General features: G+C 34.9%; 2 protein-coding genes across 4 annotated transcripts; one reads left to right on the top strand and one right to left on the bottom strand.

Moving 5' to 3' along the window:
• The first annotated feature begins 14150 nt into the window (after nt 1–14150).
• Nucleotides 14151–17363, top strand: LOC141397288 (tRNA-queuosine alpha-mannosyltransferase). 3 transcript variants are annotated; one of them, XM_073973399.1, is made up of 4 exons: nt 14151–14360; nt 15480–15762; nt 15823–16341; nt 16404–17363. In XM_073973399.1, the coding sequence occupies exons 1-4, from the start codon at nt 14282–14284 to the stop codon at nt 16642–16644; spliced, it is 1122 nt and encodes a 373-aa protein (XP_073829500.1). In that variant the 5' UTR covers nt 14151–14281; the 3' UTR covers nt 16645–17363. The 3 variants fall into 3 exon arrangements, with proteins under 3 accessions (XP_073829500.1, XP_073829501.1, XP_073829499.1); XM_073973400.1 differs by lacking the exon at nt 14151–14360 and adding an exon at nt 14434–14507; XM_073973398.1 differs by lacking the exon at nt 14151–14360 and adding an exon at nt 14575–14739.
• Nucleotides 17171–20275, bottom strand: LOC141397289 (abscission/NoCut checkpoint regulator). Its single transcript, XM_073973401.1, has 4 exons — nt 20181–20275; nt 19989–20118; nt 17704–18489; nt 17171–17630 (listed from the first exon to the last, which is right to left on the bottom strand). Exons 2-4 carry the CDS (start codon nt 20034–20036, stop codon nt 17358–17360), a joined length of 1107 nt encoding a protein of 368 aa, XP_073829502.1. The 5' UTR covers nt 20037–20118; nt 20181–20275; the 3' UTR covers nt 17171–17357.
• Nucleotides 20276–20887: the final 612 nt, after the last annotated feature.

The raw sequence follows: 20887 nt of genomic DNA on the forward strand, positions 1-20887 counted from the left end.
CAGCTGTTAGCTGTGGCCTACCTAAGAATTATTGTACCATGGGTTATGTCATACGAAAATAACACTTGTAGGCATGGTAGAATAAGAAAAGGTAGCAGCAATACACAGCTGACTGAACTGGGTTGTAACGTTAGTGTCAAATTTCATATGACATTTTATACATTTATTTCTATTTCGATGTACATTAGGGACATATATTTCTTGAGAAAAAAAATATATCATTCGGAAAAAACCATTTCCCAGAAAGACTTCTTCATATCAATGATATGTAACCTCCTCCAAGTTCGAACGATAAGCCGCGCAGTAAATCACCGCTTGTAGAGGCGATACAACGTTTGTTAATATGTGAGGTATTTTGTTAAAATTTAAAAAAATAAAGCCCTAATAAACATGTGCTTCTTTGATTTCTAAAACAAAACATTGAAACAGCTTCTCCTTTTTCTATGAATTTCCAGCGACCCCAAACTTTTCTGCAAGAATTCTACTTTCTGCGAGAATTTATGCATTTAGTGGAATGATGTGGAAACATAAAAATTGAAAATGTAATGAATTTTCATTCATGTTTTCCAAAATATTCAACCAAATGTGAAAAATTATTAGTTTTTTAAATTCCAATAATTTATAGACATTTCCTTGTTTTGTTTACAAATACAACTGGCAGTAACGTTACAAACAAAAACAAATTCCTTTGTGGTTGTTGTTCGAGTTGTATTTGTTGTAGTATTAACTTTACCTTGTATTTGTTCTACCATGACTTGTAGGTATGAACGCACAAATTGAAAGTTATATGGATGACGTCAATTTTGACAAACATAGAGAATGTCGAATGGGTGAAAGAAATGACATCTCATATGACATTGATATATGGTGTAAACAGCCCTTAACAGAACTCTGTATGGCCGACCTTCTGTAGGCCTTGATTCTGCATATAAAAGTGGGAGATTTTTTTTAGAAAAATAGTACTAAATAAATAAAGGGCTTCATTGTGAAATTTTACTCAATTATTGGTCTGTTCCTTTACTTTAAAAAATGGTAACAGTGGCAAAAAATGGTAAAAGTGGTGAACTGGGCCTGGATTCTTGTTCTGTGAAAATTTGAAATGAAAAATATTTCCTTTATAAATTTTTTCATTTGACAGTTGTTTTCCTTTATAAAAGTTTTCATTTCACATATTCATAGAAACAGAATTGAGCCCCTGGTCTCATATAAATTGTATGCTTGTTAAAGTAAAGTAACGCTTTGCAGGTTAAAAATGGTAAGAAATGGTAACCTCAGGCAGGTAAAGGAGCAAAGCTAATGAATTACTTCAATTAAATATGAATTAAACAAAATATGTTAATATTTGTATAAATTGGCAAACAGCATTCCTGCTACGCCAAGTATAGATGATATATTAATTATATGTATGTATATATACTGTGTTTTGAAATAATATCTATCTATTAATAAATAATAATAATAAATAATACATGTGAAAAAGCAGATGGTCTGATGACCGCCTAATCGAAACCACAAATAAATTTTTATATGGTTAGAAACTGTTACGGATATATCCTTAAAAATATTTTCTTCGTACTGAAAATAATTATTTTTTCTCAGAGATTTTTCGCGCAATTCTGGAGGTTCCCAAATGAACCCCAATATGCCTGTTCGATAACTTTGCAAGTAAAAAGTTTTTGCAAGTTCTTGCAACTACTTGCAAGACTTCCCAATTCTCTTTTATTGAACAATTTTGTTATAAAACAGCATTTTGTAAAAGTTTGTGCAAATTTTTACAAACTTTTGGGTTATCGTACAGACCTACTGTCATCCATTATATTAAAAAATGTATCCATTTCCAATTTGTAAAGTGTCATAAGCATGGTACAAATACCCAGGTAGCCGCATCGGCAATTGTTGGTAACATGAGGTGTCAAAATTTGACGTCATTTCAATGCACTTGACACATTATGTTACCATCAGCTGGCATGATAATGCTACCTGTATTATTGTACCATGGTCATAAGCTTTCTATTACTTAAGGGCTGTTTACACCATCTATCAATGTCGTATGAGATGTCAAATTTTCTACCTGCGAATGTTGTACACATAGTGTGACCACCATGAAAATTTTCATCTATCAAAATGATTTGGCAACTCATATGTAAATTTTTCATTTAGGGAGCGCTCTATTTGATACGGCATTCTCGTATGTAAACATAAATTTATCAGCTGTTTTCTGGCATTCTCAAAAACAAACTGAAAAACAAAATCTTTTAAAAAAGAAAATGGAAAGTTATGTATATTTAAATATTTAGAAAAGTAAATAAATGGTGTTTATAATGTTATTTTCAGATCGATTGGTCGAAAGAAGCAGTCTTGGAAATGATTGCTTTGTGGCAAAAACATGAACGCCTCTATAACCCCAAAAACCTATTCTACCACAACAAACATGTTAGATATTCATTTTCTTTCAACCAAAATTAAAATTTGCGCAAATTTGCAACTCAACAATAATTATAAACAATGACAAAAACAGCTGTTTTTATATTTATAGGTTATGTCATACGAAAATAACACTTGTAGGTATGAACGCGCAAATTTAAAGTTGTATGGATGACGTCAATTTTGACAAACATAGAGAATGTCGAATGGGTGAAAGAAATGATAGCTCATATGACATTGATAGATGGTGTAAACAGCCCTTTAAGTGGGGTTCAGACGATCAGTTTTGACTGACAGCTTTTGGTCAAATATCGATTGCTTCAGTTTTGTTGTGCTGTTCGTAGCGGCCAAACAGTCATTCAAGTTGGATGACAAACCAACAGTCAAGTTGAAAAATTACTGTGTTCACATATCTATAAAATCATATAAATAACAACTTTTATTAATAAATATGGATGACAAAAAGATTGGATGTGCATTTTTGATCATTTCGCTTTTAGAGGAGGAAAATAAACTGACAAGAAGAAGGAAATGGGCAAAAAAATGGATAGCCTCCCGAAAACAATATTCACATGTGAATATTTTAAAAGAAATTCGAGATTCTGAGCCAAACGCTGTCCACTCCAGCTCCAGAAGATTCAGATTGCTTTATTTTTTTTTTCAATTCCCTTCTGTACGATGAGCGGATTACGTTTATTTTCTTCTTGACGTCGTCAATAGAACAATCCTTCTTGTATTTCTTCATAACATTTAGTAGTTCTCCATATGCTTTTGTTTTAATGTCGCGCATCATATATTCTGGACTGGTTATGTCCCAGAGGCATCTTTGCATTTCGTAGCAACATAAAAATTCATTTTCGTTGTCCATGTTTGTCGTTTTGTTTGCAATTTTTTGCTTGGCCGATATTAAAATGAAGGAAAAGATTTTTGTCTGCTATTTTTATCTCTTATTTGCAATAATAATCAATCAAATTAATAAATACACACGACTTTTTTTAATTTTGTTTGATATTTACTCTGCTAATTTATTCCTTGACTGACGTTGTTTCGTTCACACGGTCAAACAAACAACCAACATCCACAAAAAATTTTGTGGTTGCCTGATGACTGACAAAAATGAACGACCACACTGGCAAGCAACCGATTATTTGAGCAAAGCTGTCAGTCAAAACTGATCGTCTGAACCCTACTTTAGATTGAAAGGATCCACAATATGTCGCAGAATTTTCTTTTTTATGCGTAAAGAAATTTATCTCATTTATTTGCCATGAAATATATTCCAAAATCATTTCTTAATAATTTGATTTTCATTGATTTTTTGTTTAAAATATGAAAATTCTTTTATGTCGGTAGACTTAACGACTCCTTTGTTTTCTTCGGTAACTGACCGATGATTTTCGATAATTACCGACATAAAAATCGGTAGAATTTGTATACAGAATAGCACTTACCGACAAATATCGCTAACTATCGACATTTGTCGTTAATTCCATCGGTAGAGAGTTACAGAAAAAAAGTTACGGAATCCCACTACAGGTCAAGAGAGAACAATTTAGAGAAATTTTGACAATTTATCTTTTACCACTATTACCATTGCATTATTAAAGAACTCTCTTAAAAATTGGTTCCAGTGTTGCCACTTTTCGGGGTTAAGGAACGCTTTGCATGTTAAAAATGGTAACCTCAGGTAAGTAAAGGAACACAGCTAACAACAAAACAGTTGTTTACCAGCAAACAGCTGTTTTCTAAATGCAGAAACTGTCGTATGTCAGGTTAAAATTAAATACACATTTTAATGCAAATTAACGTTGCCGTCCCCACGGGAGTTGCCAATCTTCTACTGGGCGCGTCTTCCCGGGATGCGGATGTGAAGGGGGTCTTTGAGTTATGCGGGGTCAGCAACGCCCGAAGGAAACTGAAGGTGTTTCTGTCTCCACATATCTCAGAGACCCTGGGGGTTTGTTTTTCAAACCCCCCGTGGACCAAAATTGGATCGGGGTAGTTCCCTTAAATAAATCAACTAAGATGGGTAAAAGACAAAAAAGGAGTAAAGTTACGGTGCAGAGAGTTAATAATCCAGTACCGGCGGTAAGCGTTGGTGAGATCACAAGCCACGTGCCGTCGAGATCAAGCGATTGTGATCCGGCTGTCTTAGGTGTGGATGCCTTGGCATCTACAGCCGTAACTGCTACAAGTGCAGAAAATGCAACCCGAATTATTGTTGACGAACCGGATATTCAAAAGGACAATGCTTTAGCCAAAACTGGTGTCAATCAGTCCACGGCTGACAGGACTGGAGTTTTGGGCGGGGACGACCTACACCTCAAAGTGATTGGAGACAGTCTTGAGAGACAGAGTAGGGAACTCCTTGACCAACTGGAGAGACTTGTTCCGACCATACCACCAGAGGACATGCTAAACTATCTCACCCTCACTGACGATGAACGGGGCATTACGGTGATCCCAGCTGAGTCAACAAGGAGGTCTGACGATGACATGTTCACTGACGGTGATGTGGTCGAAGAGGTTGTGAACCTAGGTTCGCAGCCACAGACATGTCGCAACCAGTCTGGTCTAAGCTTCGAAGGCAGATTGCCACGGAGTCAATGGATGTTGATGGAGAATCAAAAGAGGATCCATCAACAGCCACTGACTCTAAGTCGATGACCAACGAGGGGGAATTAACGGAAACTCCAACAATTGCCACTGACTCTGAGTCTCCCGCCTGCGTTGGGGAATCCAAGGAAACCTCACCGACGCAGCCGCAATTTCCGCCAAAGAGGCTTCAGATACGAGGCATTATAAACGTGCGGCTTCGTATCTGCGCAAGTGCGTGGGAAGGGACGCGAGCTCGCATACTAAGAGGGAGATTATGTTCATCAAGAGCAAGCTCAAGTACATCAGGAAGTCCGAAAGAACTTATCCAAATGCACCCAGATGCGAGCTCTTGGTGGACAAAATCTTCCTCCTGAACCCTGCTTCAGCCAAAGACTCAAAAGAGACTGCGGTGACAAGCAAAAAGGTGGAGGTGAAGCCTGCTGCTTCTGGCAGCAAGGTGGAATCTAAAGCTGTTCCGAAGCCGAACCCGAGCCAGAAAGGACTGGAAAAGGATAAGGGGCATAATCTGATATCAAAAGACTCTCGTAAGGGTAGTCAACTGGAGAAGGTGACTGTCCCAAATCCGGATCCTGACGAGGGTAAAGCGGATGAACAGAAGGTGTCTAAGACCTGCGCAAGCCACTCGGGAGTAACGACGGGTGGATCGACTGGGACACCATCGACTTCGGAGAAGACGAACAAGTCCTCGCAGTCCTGTGAAGCGGGTTCACTCTTCAGAAGGCCCACAGCCTTCGCCAAAGAAGACGATGATCTCCCAGACGGTCAACACGGCGGACTCCTATGCTGGTGTTCTTGCTCGCAAAGCCAAGGGAAGTAGCACCAGTACTGAGAAGGCGTCCACCTCCTCAGAAAAAGCTGCTACCAAGGCCCGTGATCAAGGACGTAGGAAACCCTACGCCAAAACGGACACAGTGGCAAACGATGACGAGCTCCTAGTTGCAATCATCGACCGAGCTGACCCCTTCGGGAAAATCAGGGAAAGTCACTGGTTGCTCTTCGAGACTCGACTTCGCTTAGCCATTGTGTCCACTGAGGCGAACCAGGGTGTCCGTCAGTTTGGTGGTGCCTTCCTTCAGAAGGGAGTTAAAGTTATTAAATGTCTCAACAGGAGCTCGCAAGAGTACCTTAAGAAGACCGTTAATGGCTGTGACGAACTTTGGGAGGGGGCAAAAATTGCTGCGGTGTCTATATTCTGGGAAGGTATTCCCAGAATGGGTTTCCCCACCTCCCGTGGATAAGGAACTTCTGCTGAGGATGCTGGAGCTCCAGAACCCAGGACTCCTTAATAAGGACTGGACTGTAATGAGTCTAACCCCTTGTAAGGAGAATGGAGGAATGGACGTTAAGATGGCGGTAGACTCCTCAGGAGAGGAGTACCTTAAGGTTAGTGTGGGAAAACTGAACTTTGGTTTATTTATTATTTTGTTTATTGCCGAGTCCGAACGGCGTGTCCTAAGGACACCACTTGTAGACCTTCAGTGTGCAAGGAGGGTATGCATACCATTGCACCACGGTGGCACGCCAATAGGTATGTTCGATAACCCAAAAGTTTGTAAAAATTTGTACAAACTTTTACAAAATGCTGTTCGATAACAAACTTGTTCAATAAAAGAGAAATGAGAAGTTTTTGCAAGTACCCGTAGACAAAAATGTTAACATTTCCAGTTTTTTACATTGAACAGCTAATTAAAAGTAAGGTGATCAGTAGTGGGATTCTGTAAATCATTTTGCTGTTACCGACAAAAATCGGTAAAATTAAATCGCAAAATTATGACTAAAAACATAAAGAAAAGTTGGCATCACTGTTTGTGTCGGTAGAGGCTAGCGACTACTTTTTATTCATCGTTAACTTACCGAAAAATTTCGTTAATTATCGAAATTATAAGCATTTTAATTTTACCGACAATTATCGATAACAGCAAAAACGAGTTACAGAATCCCACTACAGTAGTGGGATTCTGTAACTCTCTACCGATGGAATTAATGACAAATGTCGATAGTTAGCAATAGCTGTGTCTGGTTACCCTAAAATTTGTAACAATTTGTACCAATTGTTGCTGGAAGTCGTCTGTTAACACAAAAAACCAGCAAAAGAGAGCGATTCGAGAGAGACATTTTGACAGTTCTTTCACTGAGAGCTTGCAAATTCTTGCTGGACAAATTTCTTCTAGCAAGCACTTGCAAGCTCTTCTTCTTCCTGAAAACAATCAATCAGCTGTTTCTAGTTTTTTGTTGATGTATGTTTGTGAACATTAAAAACAATTTTATTGTGGAAATAACATAGTCTAATTGTATTGTTTTATGGAGAACAAATTTGTAAAGTGGAAAAATACTTTTTTGTTTCATTTTCTTTTTTATTTTTAATAAAATACAACGTGTTTGCTTCCTTTGTTGGCGGACAAATTGTTCTGTTTTGGCAAGTCAGCTGATTGCTTGCTGGTTGTTGCAGGGAAGGTGTCTGTTTACTTTTTAAAATTTTCTAGCAAAAGAGAATAAAAACCCCTTACTCTCTGAGAATGTTCTTGCTGGAAAATTCTTGCTGGGAATGTAACCAGACAGACTTAATATTTGTCGGTAAGTGCTATTCCGTATACAAATTCTACCGATTTTTATGTCGGTAATTATCGAAAATCATCGGTCAGTTACCGACGAAAAAAAAGGAGTCGTTAAAGGCCTGCGTACATAAGATGCCTTGCCTGCTTACCTTGCTTACTTCTGATAAAAGAATAAAAAAGAAAAGGGCAACCCAGTTCGAAATTTGCTCGGCCTTCTTTATTCTTTTATTCTTATTATGTCAGAAATGAAGCAGGAAAGCAAGGCAACCAGGCGAGGCAGCTTATGTACGCAGGCCTTAAGTCTACCGACATAAAAGAATTTTCATATTTTAAACAAAAAAATCTATGAAAATCAAATTTTTAAGAAATGATTTTGGAATATATTTCAAAGCAAATAAAAAGGTAAGCTGAGACACATTTCTTTACGCATAAAAAAGAGAATTCTGCGACATATGGTGGATCCTTTCAATCTAAGTAATAGGAAGCTTATGACACTTTACAAATTGGAAATGCATACCTTTTATAAAATAATGGATGAAATTGGGGTCATTTGGTAACCTCCTGAATTGCGCGAAAAATCTCTGAGAAAATTATAATTATTTTCGGTACGAATAAAATATTTTTAAGGATATATTCCGTAACAGTTTGTCCCCATATAAAAATGTATTGGTGGTTTCGATTAGCATCAGGAATAAAAGAAAGAATATCACCATGGTCGTCATATTCCCTGATAATACGTAATTTTGAAATAACAGATCAATAAAAAAAATTAAAAAATCCTGTTCAAAATATACGAATTAAATGTTAGGATTCTACATCTTCCGTTTCACTCTATATTCATAAAAATCATAAAAATTCTGAAAAAAACAATTCAACCAATTTGTCGAATATTACACCACGTTTACATTAGAACTTGTCGGGTTATGAGAATTTATACGTATACCCAATGGATTTGACAATAAAAATCCACTGGAATAAATAAATATAATTATATAAACGTACATTTATAGTTTTAACTACGATTTTTAATGTTTAGTTTGAATTTTTCTACATGTAATTTGATACATAATCATTTTATATACAATTGTGATTCAAATAATTTCATTAGAAATTTGAATTATGTTAATTTTGAATAAGCATTATGTCATTTAAAGTGAGTTTTTTTATTTCTCCTAAAAATAACAATAAACGTTTAAAAATTAGAATAATTTATATACTTCGTATAGGCTTTTCATTTTGAAATGACGTACATCTTCTTTAAAATTCCGACATTCTACCGATAATACGTAATTCTGAAATAACAGATCAATATACACTATTTAAATATTCATGTTCAAAATATACATATTAAATGTTGGGATTCTACATTTTTCGTTTCACTCTATACCCCTCCACATCAGAAAAATTCTGAAAAATTTGTTAACATTAGAACATGCCTGGTTATGAGAATTTATACGTATATCTAATGGATTTGACAATGAAAATCCACTGGAATAAATAAAAAAATAAAATAAATATAGTTATATGTAACATTCATAGTTTTAACTGCAAGTTTTAATTTTTAGGTTGAATTTTTCTACATGTAATTTGAAACATAATCATTTTATATACAATAGTGATTTAAATAATTTCATTAGAAATTTGCATTATGTTAACTTTGAATGAGCATTATTTCGTTTAAAGTGTGATTTTTCCCATTTCTCCTAAAAATAGCAAGAAACGTTTAAAAATAAGAATAATTTATATACTTCGTATACGCTTTTCATTTTGAAATTACGTCCATCTTCTTTAAAAATCCGTCATTCTACCGATATTCGTCGCTAACATTTTTGCATCGATAACATTGAGTTACAGAATAGCACTTTCGGTAATTCAACCGAAAATTTTCGTTAATTATCAATATCGGTTCGGTAGAAAAAAAGTTACAGAATCCCACTACAGTTTTGCAATTTTTTGCGGGACAAATTTTCCCAGCAAAAATTTGCAAGTTCTCGCTCACAGAACTCTCAAAAATCTCTCCAAACTCGCTCTCTTTTGCTGGATAATTTTGTTATCGAACAGCATTCAGTAAAAATTTGTACGAATTTGTTTTGGGTTATCGTACAGACCTAATAATTGTGCCATAAATGGTCTGTTTCTTTAGTCCCGGTCCACACTAGCGTGAATTTCATTAAAAAATTTCATGAAATTAGGCGTTCTTAAATCGAATTCCCCACTACAGCAATTTTATGATTTTACTCTACTATGAAAGTCGATCTAGAGACGCATAATTTCATGCAATTTTTTCAATGAAACCACTCTAGTGTGGGTCGGGACTTACTTTTGAAAATGGTAAACTGCTCCTATATGAATTGTATGGTGTCTGAAGTAAAGGTCAGAACAGAATCAATCGTATCTTGCTTTCCAAATGTCAAATTATAAAGTAATGCCAGAGCCTCCTAAAGGAGAACGCAGGCGGATTTGCAAAGAGGCTCTAGCATTCCTTTATAATTTGACATTTGGGAAGCAAGAGACGATTGATTCTGTTCTGGCCTTAAAGCAACGCTTTTCGAATAAAAAGTGGTAAAACTTGAAGATTCTTGCACGTAAAGGAACAGAGCTGAAGCATACCAAACATGATGAAATTATAAGGAAGAATTTGACATGTTGAAGAATTTTCGGTCAAAAATTAGTTGTTGTTGTGCCACTTATAGCTATATTACATTACGTGTATTTCATGTGTATGTTTTGAATTTTTTGTCCTCGTGTAATTCTTTGTGTGTGCGAAAAATGACATTTTACATATGATTTATAATTTTTGCTATAACACCAGTATATGTTTTTTTGTGTGACATAACCTATAAATAGCTGTGTTCCTTTACTTACCTGAATTTACCATTTTAACCATTTGTTACCATTTTTAACCTGCAAAGCGTTCCTTAACCCCGAAAAGTGGCAAAACTGGAAGCAATTTTTAAGAGAGTGAGAGGGGAGAGAGAGCGAAAATGGCTTTCTCTTCTACCACAGGCTACCAGCAAAATTTCTGCAGGTAGAAAATGGCAGAACTGATTTTTCGACTTTTGTTTGACGATTATTTCACAACATGGACGAAAAACCGAAGAAAAAGTCGAAAACTGACAACACTAAATTAGAAACTGTGAAATAAAAGACGAAAATTGATTTTTTTATGTTTTTTTCTGACATTGCTGCCGGATCTACCATTTTTCCGTTCCTTTACTTTTCTGGTAAAAATGTTCATGAGAGAGCAATTTTTAACAATTTTGACACTTTTCTCTTTTACCACTCTTACCATTAAAAAAGTAAAGGAACAAAGCTAATGTAAACAAATCCTTTATCAAATCGATTTATTTAAGTTTCTTTAAGAAATTATTTCTTTCAGCAAATTTTGCAAATTTCTGCTTTCATCAAAACAAACAAATCTGTTTTCTATTTATTGTACATCATGGTACAAATACACAGGTAGCCGCATCGGCAATTGTTGGCAACATAAGATGTCAAAAATTGACATCAATTCAATGCAATTGACACATTATGTTACCATCAGCTGGCATGATAATGCTACCAGGGGTTCAATTCTGTTTCTATGAAAATGTGAAATGAAAACTTTTATAAAGGAGAAAACTGTCAAATGAAAAAACGTATAAAGGAAATATTTTTCATTTCAAATTTTCATAGAACAAGAATTCAGCCCCTGTATTATTGTACCATGAAAAATAGGAAGGGCTCTAAAACGAAAAAGTTACACATGGGTTCACACATCATTTTGATAGATGAAATTTTTTATATGGATCACACTATGTGTACAGTGCAAAAAATTTACAATACAAAAAATGCAAAACATACACATGAAATACACGTAATGTAATATAGCTATTACGTGACCTGATAAATGGATCTTGATCCCAAACGTCAAATTTGTTTACAATAACTCATTACTGTCTATTGCATGTTTACCTTTTGAATGTGATTTTATTCACAATAACCCATTACTGTCTATTGCATGATACCCTTTTGAATGTGATTTTATTCCCAATAAAGCTGAAAACACATCCAACCATGGTGGAATAATAAGGTGTAACGCCAAAAACAGCTGATCTTCATACCAGTTGTCAAAATGCGTTATTGTGAATAAAATCACATACAAAATGTAAACAAGCAGTTCACAGTAATGCATTGTGAACAAATTTGACGTTTGACACATGGCACAATAATACAGGTACAACGGGAAAAACAGCTGAATAAAATCGCATACAAAAGGTAAACAAGCAATTCACAGCAATGCGTTATTGCAAGATCTATTTATAAGGTCACGTAAGTAGCACAACAACAACTCTATTTTGGCCGAAAATTCTTCAATATGTCAAAATGTTTGTTTACGTTTTCATACAAATGATTCACAATAACAAAAAAATTGACAGATTGAAACCAATCAGCTGGTCGTTTTACGCCACCTTATAATTTCATCATGCGTTATTGTGAACAATTTTGACGTTTGGTAAGATTTGATCATGGTGGAATAAGAAGGTGTTACATCAATAACAATAATTGTGCCATTTATCAGCAATGAATGTAAAAAAAAAACAAAACGATTCCCGTACCAATCACACAACGCCACAAACTTTTCAGCTTCTCTGAATCGTTTCATTCTCACAACCAAAACAAAACCACAAACTTTTCAATGTAAAAATATGAAAACCGTACGATTGCTCAAATGTACTTCGGCTATGCTTTGCCGAGTTGTTTCATTCACCACCGAAACAAAAAGATTTTTTGGCAAACGTTTGCAGTGCGTTATGGTCAATGACACACACATGCACACACACACACATGTGATTGCATAACAACCCTATAAACCAACATTAACATACCAGAGTGAATAATTTATCAACCACCAAACGTTTTTGATTTATTCACATGTGTTGTACCAAGATCTATTTAACAGGTCACGTAAGTAGCACAAATACAACTCTGTGTTTGCCAAAAATTCTTCAATATGTCAAAACGTTTGTTTACGTTTTCATACAATTTATTCACAATAACAAACAATTTGACAGATTGAAACCAATCATCTGGTCATTTTACGCCACCTTATTATTTCATCATGTTTAGGGGTACTTCACACGGTATGTTTTTTACATATGAGTTGTCACTTCTACCATACAAAATGTATATGCAAAGTGACAACTCATATGTAAAAAACATATCGTGTAAAGTACCCATTAGTACTATTTAGCTTTTTATCTGCTCTTGTGGAGTTGAGTACTTTTCGCTAATCGTTTTGTTCCCACTCGCGAATGTAAACAAAATGAAACAGTGAACTCCGCCAGCGTGGGTTATGTTTCGTTTTGTATTTTTACTATGGAAAATACGAAACGAAACGATTGGAAATGTTATTTAAAGTATTTTTACGTACGCTGTTTATCAGACCAAACGTCAAATTTGTTCACAATAAACTATTACTGTGAATTGCTTGTTTACCTTTTGTATGTGATTTTATTCACAATAAAGTATTTTGACAACTAGTGTTATAATCAGCTGTTTTTGTCGCTGTACCTGTATTATTGTGCCATAGATTTGATGTAACACCTTCTTATTCCACCATGGTTTGACATGATTTGATGTAACACCTTATTCCACCATGCATCCAACGTTTGAGTAAAGTTTTAGCTTCGTTCCAGTACTTTTTTAATGATAAAAGTGTCAAAAGAGCAAACTGTCAAAAATGTGTTCCACATACACATTTTTCTAAAATGTACGGGAACGAAAAAATTGCAGAAACGTCAAAAAACTGGAACAAATGTCAAAGTCGGCGTGTCAGCCAACCAGAAGCCAGCAAACATGTTGAACATTTTTGCTCGCCCAAATTTGTCGTGTAAAATGATTCTAAAGAGAAAGCTATTTAGCGCCATTTTCGTTCAAAGAGAATTAAACATTTTGCAACTTTTTTGGTGTACGGGAACGCATTTTGCAAAATGTGATGAATGTGTAAAAACTTTTTAGTTCTGGAACAAAGCTTTTGTGTAATTTCTGGTAGATGAATAAAACAACAAATGCTGCCAGGTTAAATTTTTCTTTATTCTTCTACCAGAAATGACACAAAACTTTACTCAAACGTAGGATGTGTTTTCAGCTTAATGCATTTTGACAACAATTGTGATAATCAGTTGTTTTTTGCCGTTGTACCTGTATCATTGTCCCATGCCTTACACCAAAACACCACACATTTTATGTGAGAGTCATTCACCACTACTTTTGCAAAAGTGCGGGAACAGACCAAGTGTGTGCATGATTGAACTAGATCATGGTGGAATAAGAAGGTGTTACATTAATAACAATAATTGTGCCATTTATCAGACCAAACGTCAAATTTGTTCACAATAAACCATTACTGTGAATTGCTTGTTTACTTTTTGAATGTGATTTTATTCGCCATAATGTGTTTTGACAACAAGTGTTATAATCAGCTGTTTTTGCCGCTGTACCTGTATTATTGTGCCATGAACTAGATGAACGAACTGAACTAGATGATCGAAAGAAACCAGCTGGGAAGAAAGGGTCGGATATAGTTCCAATATAGTTCTTCCAGGAGAATATTTCATTAAAACTAACAACTCGAATTATAATTAATAATTCTTTAATTCATTGATAGTTTATCAAATTCATAATAAACTCTTTATAAAATCATGTCCAAACCTTCTATTTTGATAATAGAACCATTTTATGGTGGTAGTCATAAGCAATTAATTGATACGTTGATTGAATGTAAGTGTTGTGGTCTCAGTATGTGTATCTAACAAGCGACATATCCCCGTTAGATTAGAACGATCGATTTAGGAGTTAATCTTGTTTACAATAGAAATGTTTATTTGCTGCATTGTCGGATTAAGATAGGTCAACAAAATTGTGTCAGTAAGATAAGACCTATCGCCCAAGCCCAAGGGTGTGTTTAAAAGTGTGTGATGGAATGTGGTTTGAACGAAGGATAGTAAAGTCCCACAATTGTACTTTTCATTATTTTCTACGCTGTTTGGAACCATGGTGACGGCAATATTTTCCAGTCATTGGCACATGGGAGTAGGGCAGCTACAGTTCAACATTTATGTTTATTGGGATCATGGTGACATCAATATTTTTGACATCGGTCAACATTCACCATGCTGTATTGGGATGGTGACTTCAATATTTTCCTCATACATCCTATTTGCTGGCGGCTTTGTTGGTCACTTATCGAACGTCTGGTAGAGGTATAATATATAATCTAAAACAACTTCCCTAGCAGACAACATTAGTATTAGCTCAACTTCGTCCCTGTAGATATAAACCGATATATATTGATATATAAACCGATCAATACCTGATAACAGGACAACAAACATCTGTCCATCCCCTGCGACAATTGTCCATATCTCCATTACTTTTAATTAGTTATGAACCAAATATATTTTTATTTATTATATTTTATTTTTGACTTCTTCTAATCTTCTCTTTTGCTTTTATCTTTGACTATTTGGCACCAGTTGCTTCCAGTATGATTCCTAGTTGTTCCACCTCCACCTTTGGTATGTCGAGTCTATCAAAAATAGTTTGTATAATTGTATGTTGCATTTATATCGAAATAGTTACGAAAGTGTATATGAGAATTATTTGCGTCGGAAACACATTATTGAACGTTCAACGTTTTCAAATGGTTTATCTCTAGATGACTTTTCAACTAATTTATAGTTTGTTGTAAAATAATTGCTTTGTAACTGACTATTTTCAAACTGGTCCCGCAGGGTCGTGTGTGTTAACAGTAACGAATCTTTAAAAAACATATTTTGCTTCACTTCCCTTTTTTAGATTAACCCACTTAACCGCAACATTTATATTTTTTCCTTTAAGGTCTAAACGTGACTGACTATGAAATCTTTAGTCTTCCGGCAAAGAAATGGCATTGGCGTGCACGTACAGGTGCATTATATTTCTCTCAAGTGATACCACAAAATCATGAGTACAAAGTTTTGTTCACATCATCCGTACTGAATTTGGCTGAGCTATTGGGATGCCGTCCAGATCTTAATGTATGCAAGAAAATTGTATATTTCCATGAAAATCAATTAGTCTATCCGGTTAGAGAAGTCAAAGAAAGGGATTGTCAATATGGACTTAATCAAATTATGACATGGTGAGTAAGCTGAAACATATATTATGAATCTTCTTTTTTATAGAAAAACTTATCTTTCAGTCTTGCCGCTGATAATGTGATCTTCAATTCTAATTTTAATCGTACTTCATTTCTGGACAATATCCAGCCATTTTTAAATATACAACCTGACCTAAAATTAAAGCATTTACGTGAGAAAATCGAAAAGAAATGTGAGGTCATTTACTTTCCCATAAAGTTCCATGCGTTTCCCAATAAGCGTCTCATTGTTGGTGGTGATGTACAAATGAATTCATTGACCACAGAGAATGCAAATGATTGTCTGCATTTGATATGGCCTCATCGTTGGGAACATGATAAAAATCCAAAGTTATTAGTTGAAGTACTGTTGGAATTGAATAAACGCCAAGTGGATTTTAAGGTAACCATATGTGGTGAAACGTATAACACTTCGCCGGAAGCATTTGAGGGCTTGCAGGATAAGCTGGGTTCCAAGCTAATTAATTTTGGTTTCTTGTCGCGTGATAAATATGTCAAGACTTTATTAGATGGTGATGTGGTTATATCCACGGCTGGTCATGAATTTTATGGAGTTGCCATGTAAGTTTTTTTAGAAACTATACTTTTTTTAGTTTTATTATGACAATTTTTCTTTGTTACAGGCTTGAAGCAACCTATTGTGGTTGTATGCCAATTGCCCCAAATAAACTGGTCTACCCCGAATTATATCCCAAAGAAAACCTCTACAATACTTCCAATCAACTGATAAAAATGCTTTACAACTGGTGCCGCAATCCAGCCCTGTTTCGTAAACAGCGTGAGAAATTTTTTGAATATTTTACATTTGATCGCTACTCAGCACAACATTTAGTTCCAAAATATTTGGAAAAGTTACGTTTCTAGTTGGTGAAAAGATTTTTCCATAATTGCCCAGCACAATGCCATAGTGCAATAACTCGAATTTAGAGTATAAGTCTGATATGCATGAATAGCGTAGAGTAGAAGAAAAACTCACCCCATCCCCAACCCTTTCCAAAGACGAAAAAGAAGAACATGACATATATTTTTTGGTAAATGGATTAATAATGTTTTGATATGAAATAACACCAAAATGAACCATGTAAACAAAACTAACTTAAAGAAAAAACTGACCAATTTTTTGTAAGTGAAAAAGTGCTGCTGAATTTGTTACGTATTAGCAAAATGTAATACGACGACAACTTGACGTTGTACACTTTGTTATGCCTAAGTGTAAGTTTAGAGATCAAATAGAACATAGTTGGAGAGCTATGTGTTTTTTATTCACATAGAGAAAATATTTGTTGTCCCTAGGCGTTATTTTTTAAGATTTTTAAGCTTCAGTGTAGCTTAATGTAAACAATAGTTGACTTAATTTTCAATCGAAATTATTTTTTATAAAAATTATTCGTTTCTTTTTTATATTGCCTTAACAACTTTTGTTTTTGGACTTTATTAAGTGTTAATTGTTAAGTTTTTTATAACAAAAAAGATTGAATCAATAAGCAAATTGATTACAAAAACAATATAATATCAAAATACACACACACATATACATATGTCGATTAGAATATAAATAAAAAACAACAAAGCTGGTCCTAGAAGTGATCTTCTTTGAATTTGGGCGGTGCACTATATGGTTCCTTGACATGACTGCGATATTCTTCATCATCATCATGACATTCTCGATAGCAAGTGGCGCAAAACAGTTCACCTTCACAGCCTATACAACGAAAGACAGCATCTTCGTTGCAGATATTGCACCAGGGTAGTTCTTCGGTTGCCGTACCAGCCGGTGGTGGTGGAACACTGGCCGCCAGTTCAGTTTCTAACGTGCTGGGAGCTTCGGGTAAACGGGCTTCGGCTAAATACTGCAACCATATACCAATTTGACATTAACATAAAACTAGAAGCAAAGACAAATGGCACAACTAGAATCCTTACCTTCTGCATAATATCTTTCAAAATCGCTTCATCGTCGATTTCATTATCACTAGGAGTGTTGGTATCCGGCGAAATATCTCCAAAAGGCCTTGCTAGGCCACTCGAAATAGCTGCACCTGCTGCAACACCATCCACCGGTGCATCGCGTAATGCCCGTAATCTTCTCTCAATATCAGATATTGCATCGTTACGTTCCGTTTCGATACGCTGATCCAGCTGAGCTTCTCCCATAAATTGTTTTAGTAAATCATTCATTTTCTCCTGATCCGAACGTTGATCAACATTTAAGAGTAAATCTTTTTTCGAGTAATCCTTGTAAGGTATACCATTTAAATTAGCCAGTCTAGAACGTATTTCTTCATCTGAAGGCAACTGTTGTTGCTGACCATTTGTTTTTAAATTTTTCAACCGTTGTAATATGGCTGAATCTAAATTTTCCGTTATATCGGAATTTTCACCGCTGGAATGTGTAGAAGCAGTCATTTGTGGTGTGGGGGATATTGGTGCTAAAACTTCACCCGTTAGAGCTACCGATGGTTCAACCTCAAGCAATTTATTAATATCCGTATTGAGATTATTTTCCATGGTCTTTCCTCGATTTGTTTTTGTCACAATAGTTCCAGGCAATGATTCCACATCGATGACCTTTTCGGCAGCTTGTAATTTTGATAATTTGTCATAACATATTAGACACACATTCATCACCTTATCATTGTGTTTTGGAACAGCCACTGGTCTTTTAAGACACTTGGCGCAGTAGGAATAACCACAATTTGGACAACCGTACTAATTTAGAAGAAAAAGGGGAAATCTTACATATTCTACACCATTTTCACATGTAATTCGAAGAATTTCACTTGTAATTTGATTATTTCATTTGAAATTCGAAACATTTCACCTGTAATTTGAGAATTCCAATTGAAATTCGAATTATTTCATTTGTAATTTGAGAATTCCATTTGAAATTCGAATTATTTAAATTGTAATTTGAATGTTTCATTTGTAGTTCGAATTATTTCATTTGTAATTCGAATGTTTCTATTTGTAATTTGAATTTATCTATTTGTAAATCAAGTTTTTCATTTGGAATTTCAAATGAAAAAATAAAAAAATAACAAATGGAAAAATTCGAATTTCAAATGAAAAAAATTCAAATTACAAATGAAATAATTCGAATTTCGAATGGAATTCTCAAATTACAAGTGAAATGTTTCGAATTTGAAATGAAAAAATCAATTTACAAGTGAAATGTTTGGAATTTGAAATGAAATATTCAAATTACAACTGATATTCTTCGAATTACATGTGAAAATGGTGTAGTTATTATCTGGGAACAAGTGTCGTTTAGGGGCACCTGTCGGATAGATCTGACATTTTTACAATAGGTAGCCCTTGGGACCCTGAATACAACAAATCCATTCTTCGGAAATGTCGTACTTTAACATCATTAGGTTGTTTATGGGCACATCTCGGATCGGGCTGAAATCTTTTACCATAGGTAGCCCTAAGGACCCTGAACACAACGATATATAGCTTTCCGAAGGGAAATCCATACTTCCCGAGATACGAGTCTTGACTTCTTTACTTTTATCACCATTATTTCTAAAACCTATGCAATATGAAACTCGTTTTAATGCTCACGAAGAGCACTTTCTAATACCGCCAATAATTAATAATGGTAATAATATTTTCTAGTAATAATTTATTAAACGTCAACATAAAAAATTCTTAAGTAGGCGGTCTTCGGCCGGTGATTTAGGAATTTCCCTTATTTACAGGAGCAAAGGAGGGCTACGCGATCAAAACTTTCTTTTAAATTGAAAGTTTCCTAAGTAGCCGGCTTTGACCAGGAATTTAATACATTATTCTCTAAACAGGTGTGAAATAGGTCGCATACCCAAAATTAACTCTCCATATGCTTTAAAACGATACCCATATTGCCCACGTTAGAATTGTAAAATATCAAGACCCATATATCAGGAAGTATGGACTTCCCCCGGAAAATTATATATCGTTGTATTCAGGGTACCAAGGGCTATCTGCTGTAAAAATTTCAGGCCGATCCGAGAGGTGTCCATAAACAACTTAATGGTGTTAAAGTACGAAATTTCGGAAATTTCATGACCCATATCTCGGGAAGTATGGACTTCCTCCCGGAACAATTATATATCGTTGTATTCAGGGTACCAAGGGATATCTGCTGTAAAAATGTCAGCCCGATCAGAAAACGACATTTAAGTCATTATATGGAATGAGTAATTGTTTACCCATGTTTTGGTACATACCTCTTTAGTGAAAAGGCCATATTTTTTACTGCAACCAAAACAGGACATTTTCGGTACAATGAAAATATCAAATATCAGTTTGTATTACCATAAGAAGTTTTTTTTTTGATTTTTAATTGGTTTTGTTTATCTTTGAAAGAGATAAGAGTTAACAAAAGATTTTTGCATAAACGATTTATTTGCTGGGCTTACTTTGGTGAATAAGAGTTCAACGAAAAAAATTAAAGAGAAAGATAGATATGAATGAGTAACCAAAACAATGAGAAATTGAAATCAGCTGATGAATGTAGGGTTCAACAAGTCGAAAAATACTTTGATGTATTTGACATAAAAAGGATGAAGCAGATTAACAACTTAATGCTTGGTTTACATTCGGCGTCGTTTCGTGATTTCGCGCGGAATCAAGCAAAATTTATCATGATTTCGCATACAAAAATGAAATCATCTCATTTCGTGATTTCATCGAAATCACAGTACACATGACATACAACCTTGATTTTGCCTAAAAAGTACCAAAAGTTGCAAAACTTTTCACGTATCACAATAAACAAGGTAGATGGTCAATTGCTGCAACAAAACATTTTAGTATCAAAATTTGTAAACAATGTGAAAAAAGTATTAAATTACTTTGTTACAATGCTAATTTTCATTGTATTCCCGTAGTTTTTTAATGGTAATATTAGAAAAAAGAGCGAATTGTCAAAAATTGCTTCTCCTTACAAATTTCTTAAAAATACGGGAGCGGGAAATGACGGAAATTGCAAAAACTCCAGCAGAAATGTCAAAATCAACGTATCAGCTATCGTATTTACAAGCTAAAGAACATGCTGCTAGTTTCTACTAGGCCTAAATGGTATTGTGTAAAACAGCAGTAGAGGGTGTTATTCGGCGCTATTTTT

The sequence above is a fragment of the Musca autumnalis genome, unplaced genomic scaffold, assembly GCF_047663935.1.
Source record: "Musca autumnalis isolate F117 unplaced genomic scaffold, ASM4766393v1 scaffold_3, whole genome shotgun sequence".
Lineage (NCBI taxonomy): Eukaryota > Metazoa > Arthropoda > Insecta > Diptera > Muscidae > Musca > Musca autumnalis.

Bases quoted from the DNA above. Each gene is read 5' to 3' on its own strand.
- LOC141397288 (XM_073973398.1), top strand. From the start codon at position 14,634: ATGGTGACGGCAATATTTTCCAGTCATTGGCACATGGGAGTAGGGCAG. The intron at 14,740-15,479 runs GTCAACATTCAC...TTTTCCTTTAAG, and splicing joins CATCAATATTTTTGACATCG to GTCTAAACGTGACTGACTAT. The intron at 16,342-16,403 runs GTAAGTTTTTTT...TCTTTGTTACAG, and splicing joins GAATTTTATGGAGTTGCCAT to GCTTGAAGCAACCTATTGTG.
- LOC141397289 (XM_073973401.1), bottom strand. From the start codon at position 20,036: ATGTCCTGTTTTGGTTGCAGTAAAAAATATGGCCTTTTCACTAAAGAG. The intron at 18,490-19,988 runs GTATGTACCAAA...CTTCTAAATTAG, and splicing joins ATGGCCTTTTCACTAAAGAG to TACGGTTGTCCAAATTGTGG. The intron at 17,631-17,703 runs GTAAGGATTCTA...ATATGGTTGCAG, and splicing joins TGAAAGATATTATGCAGAAG to TATTTAGCCGAAGCCCGTTT.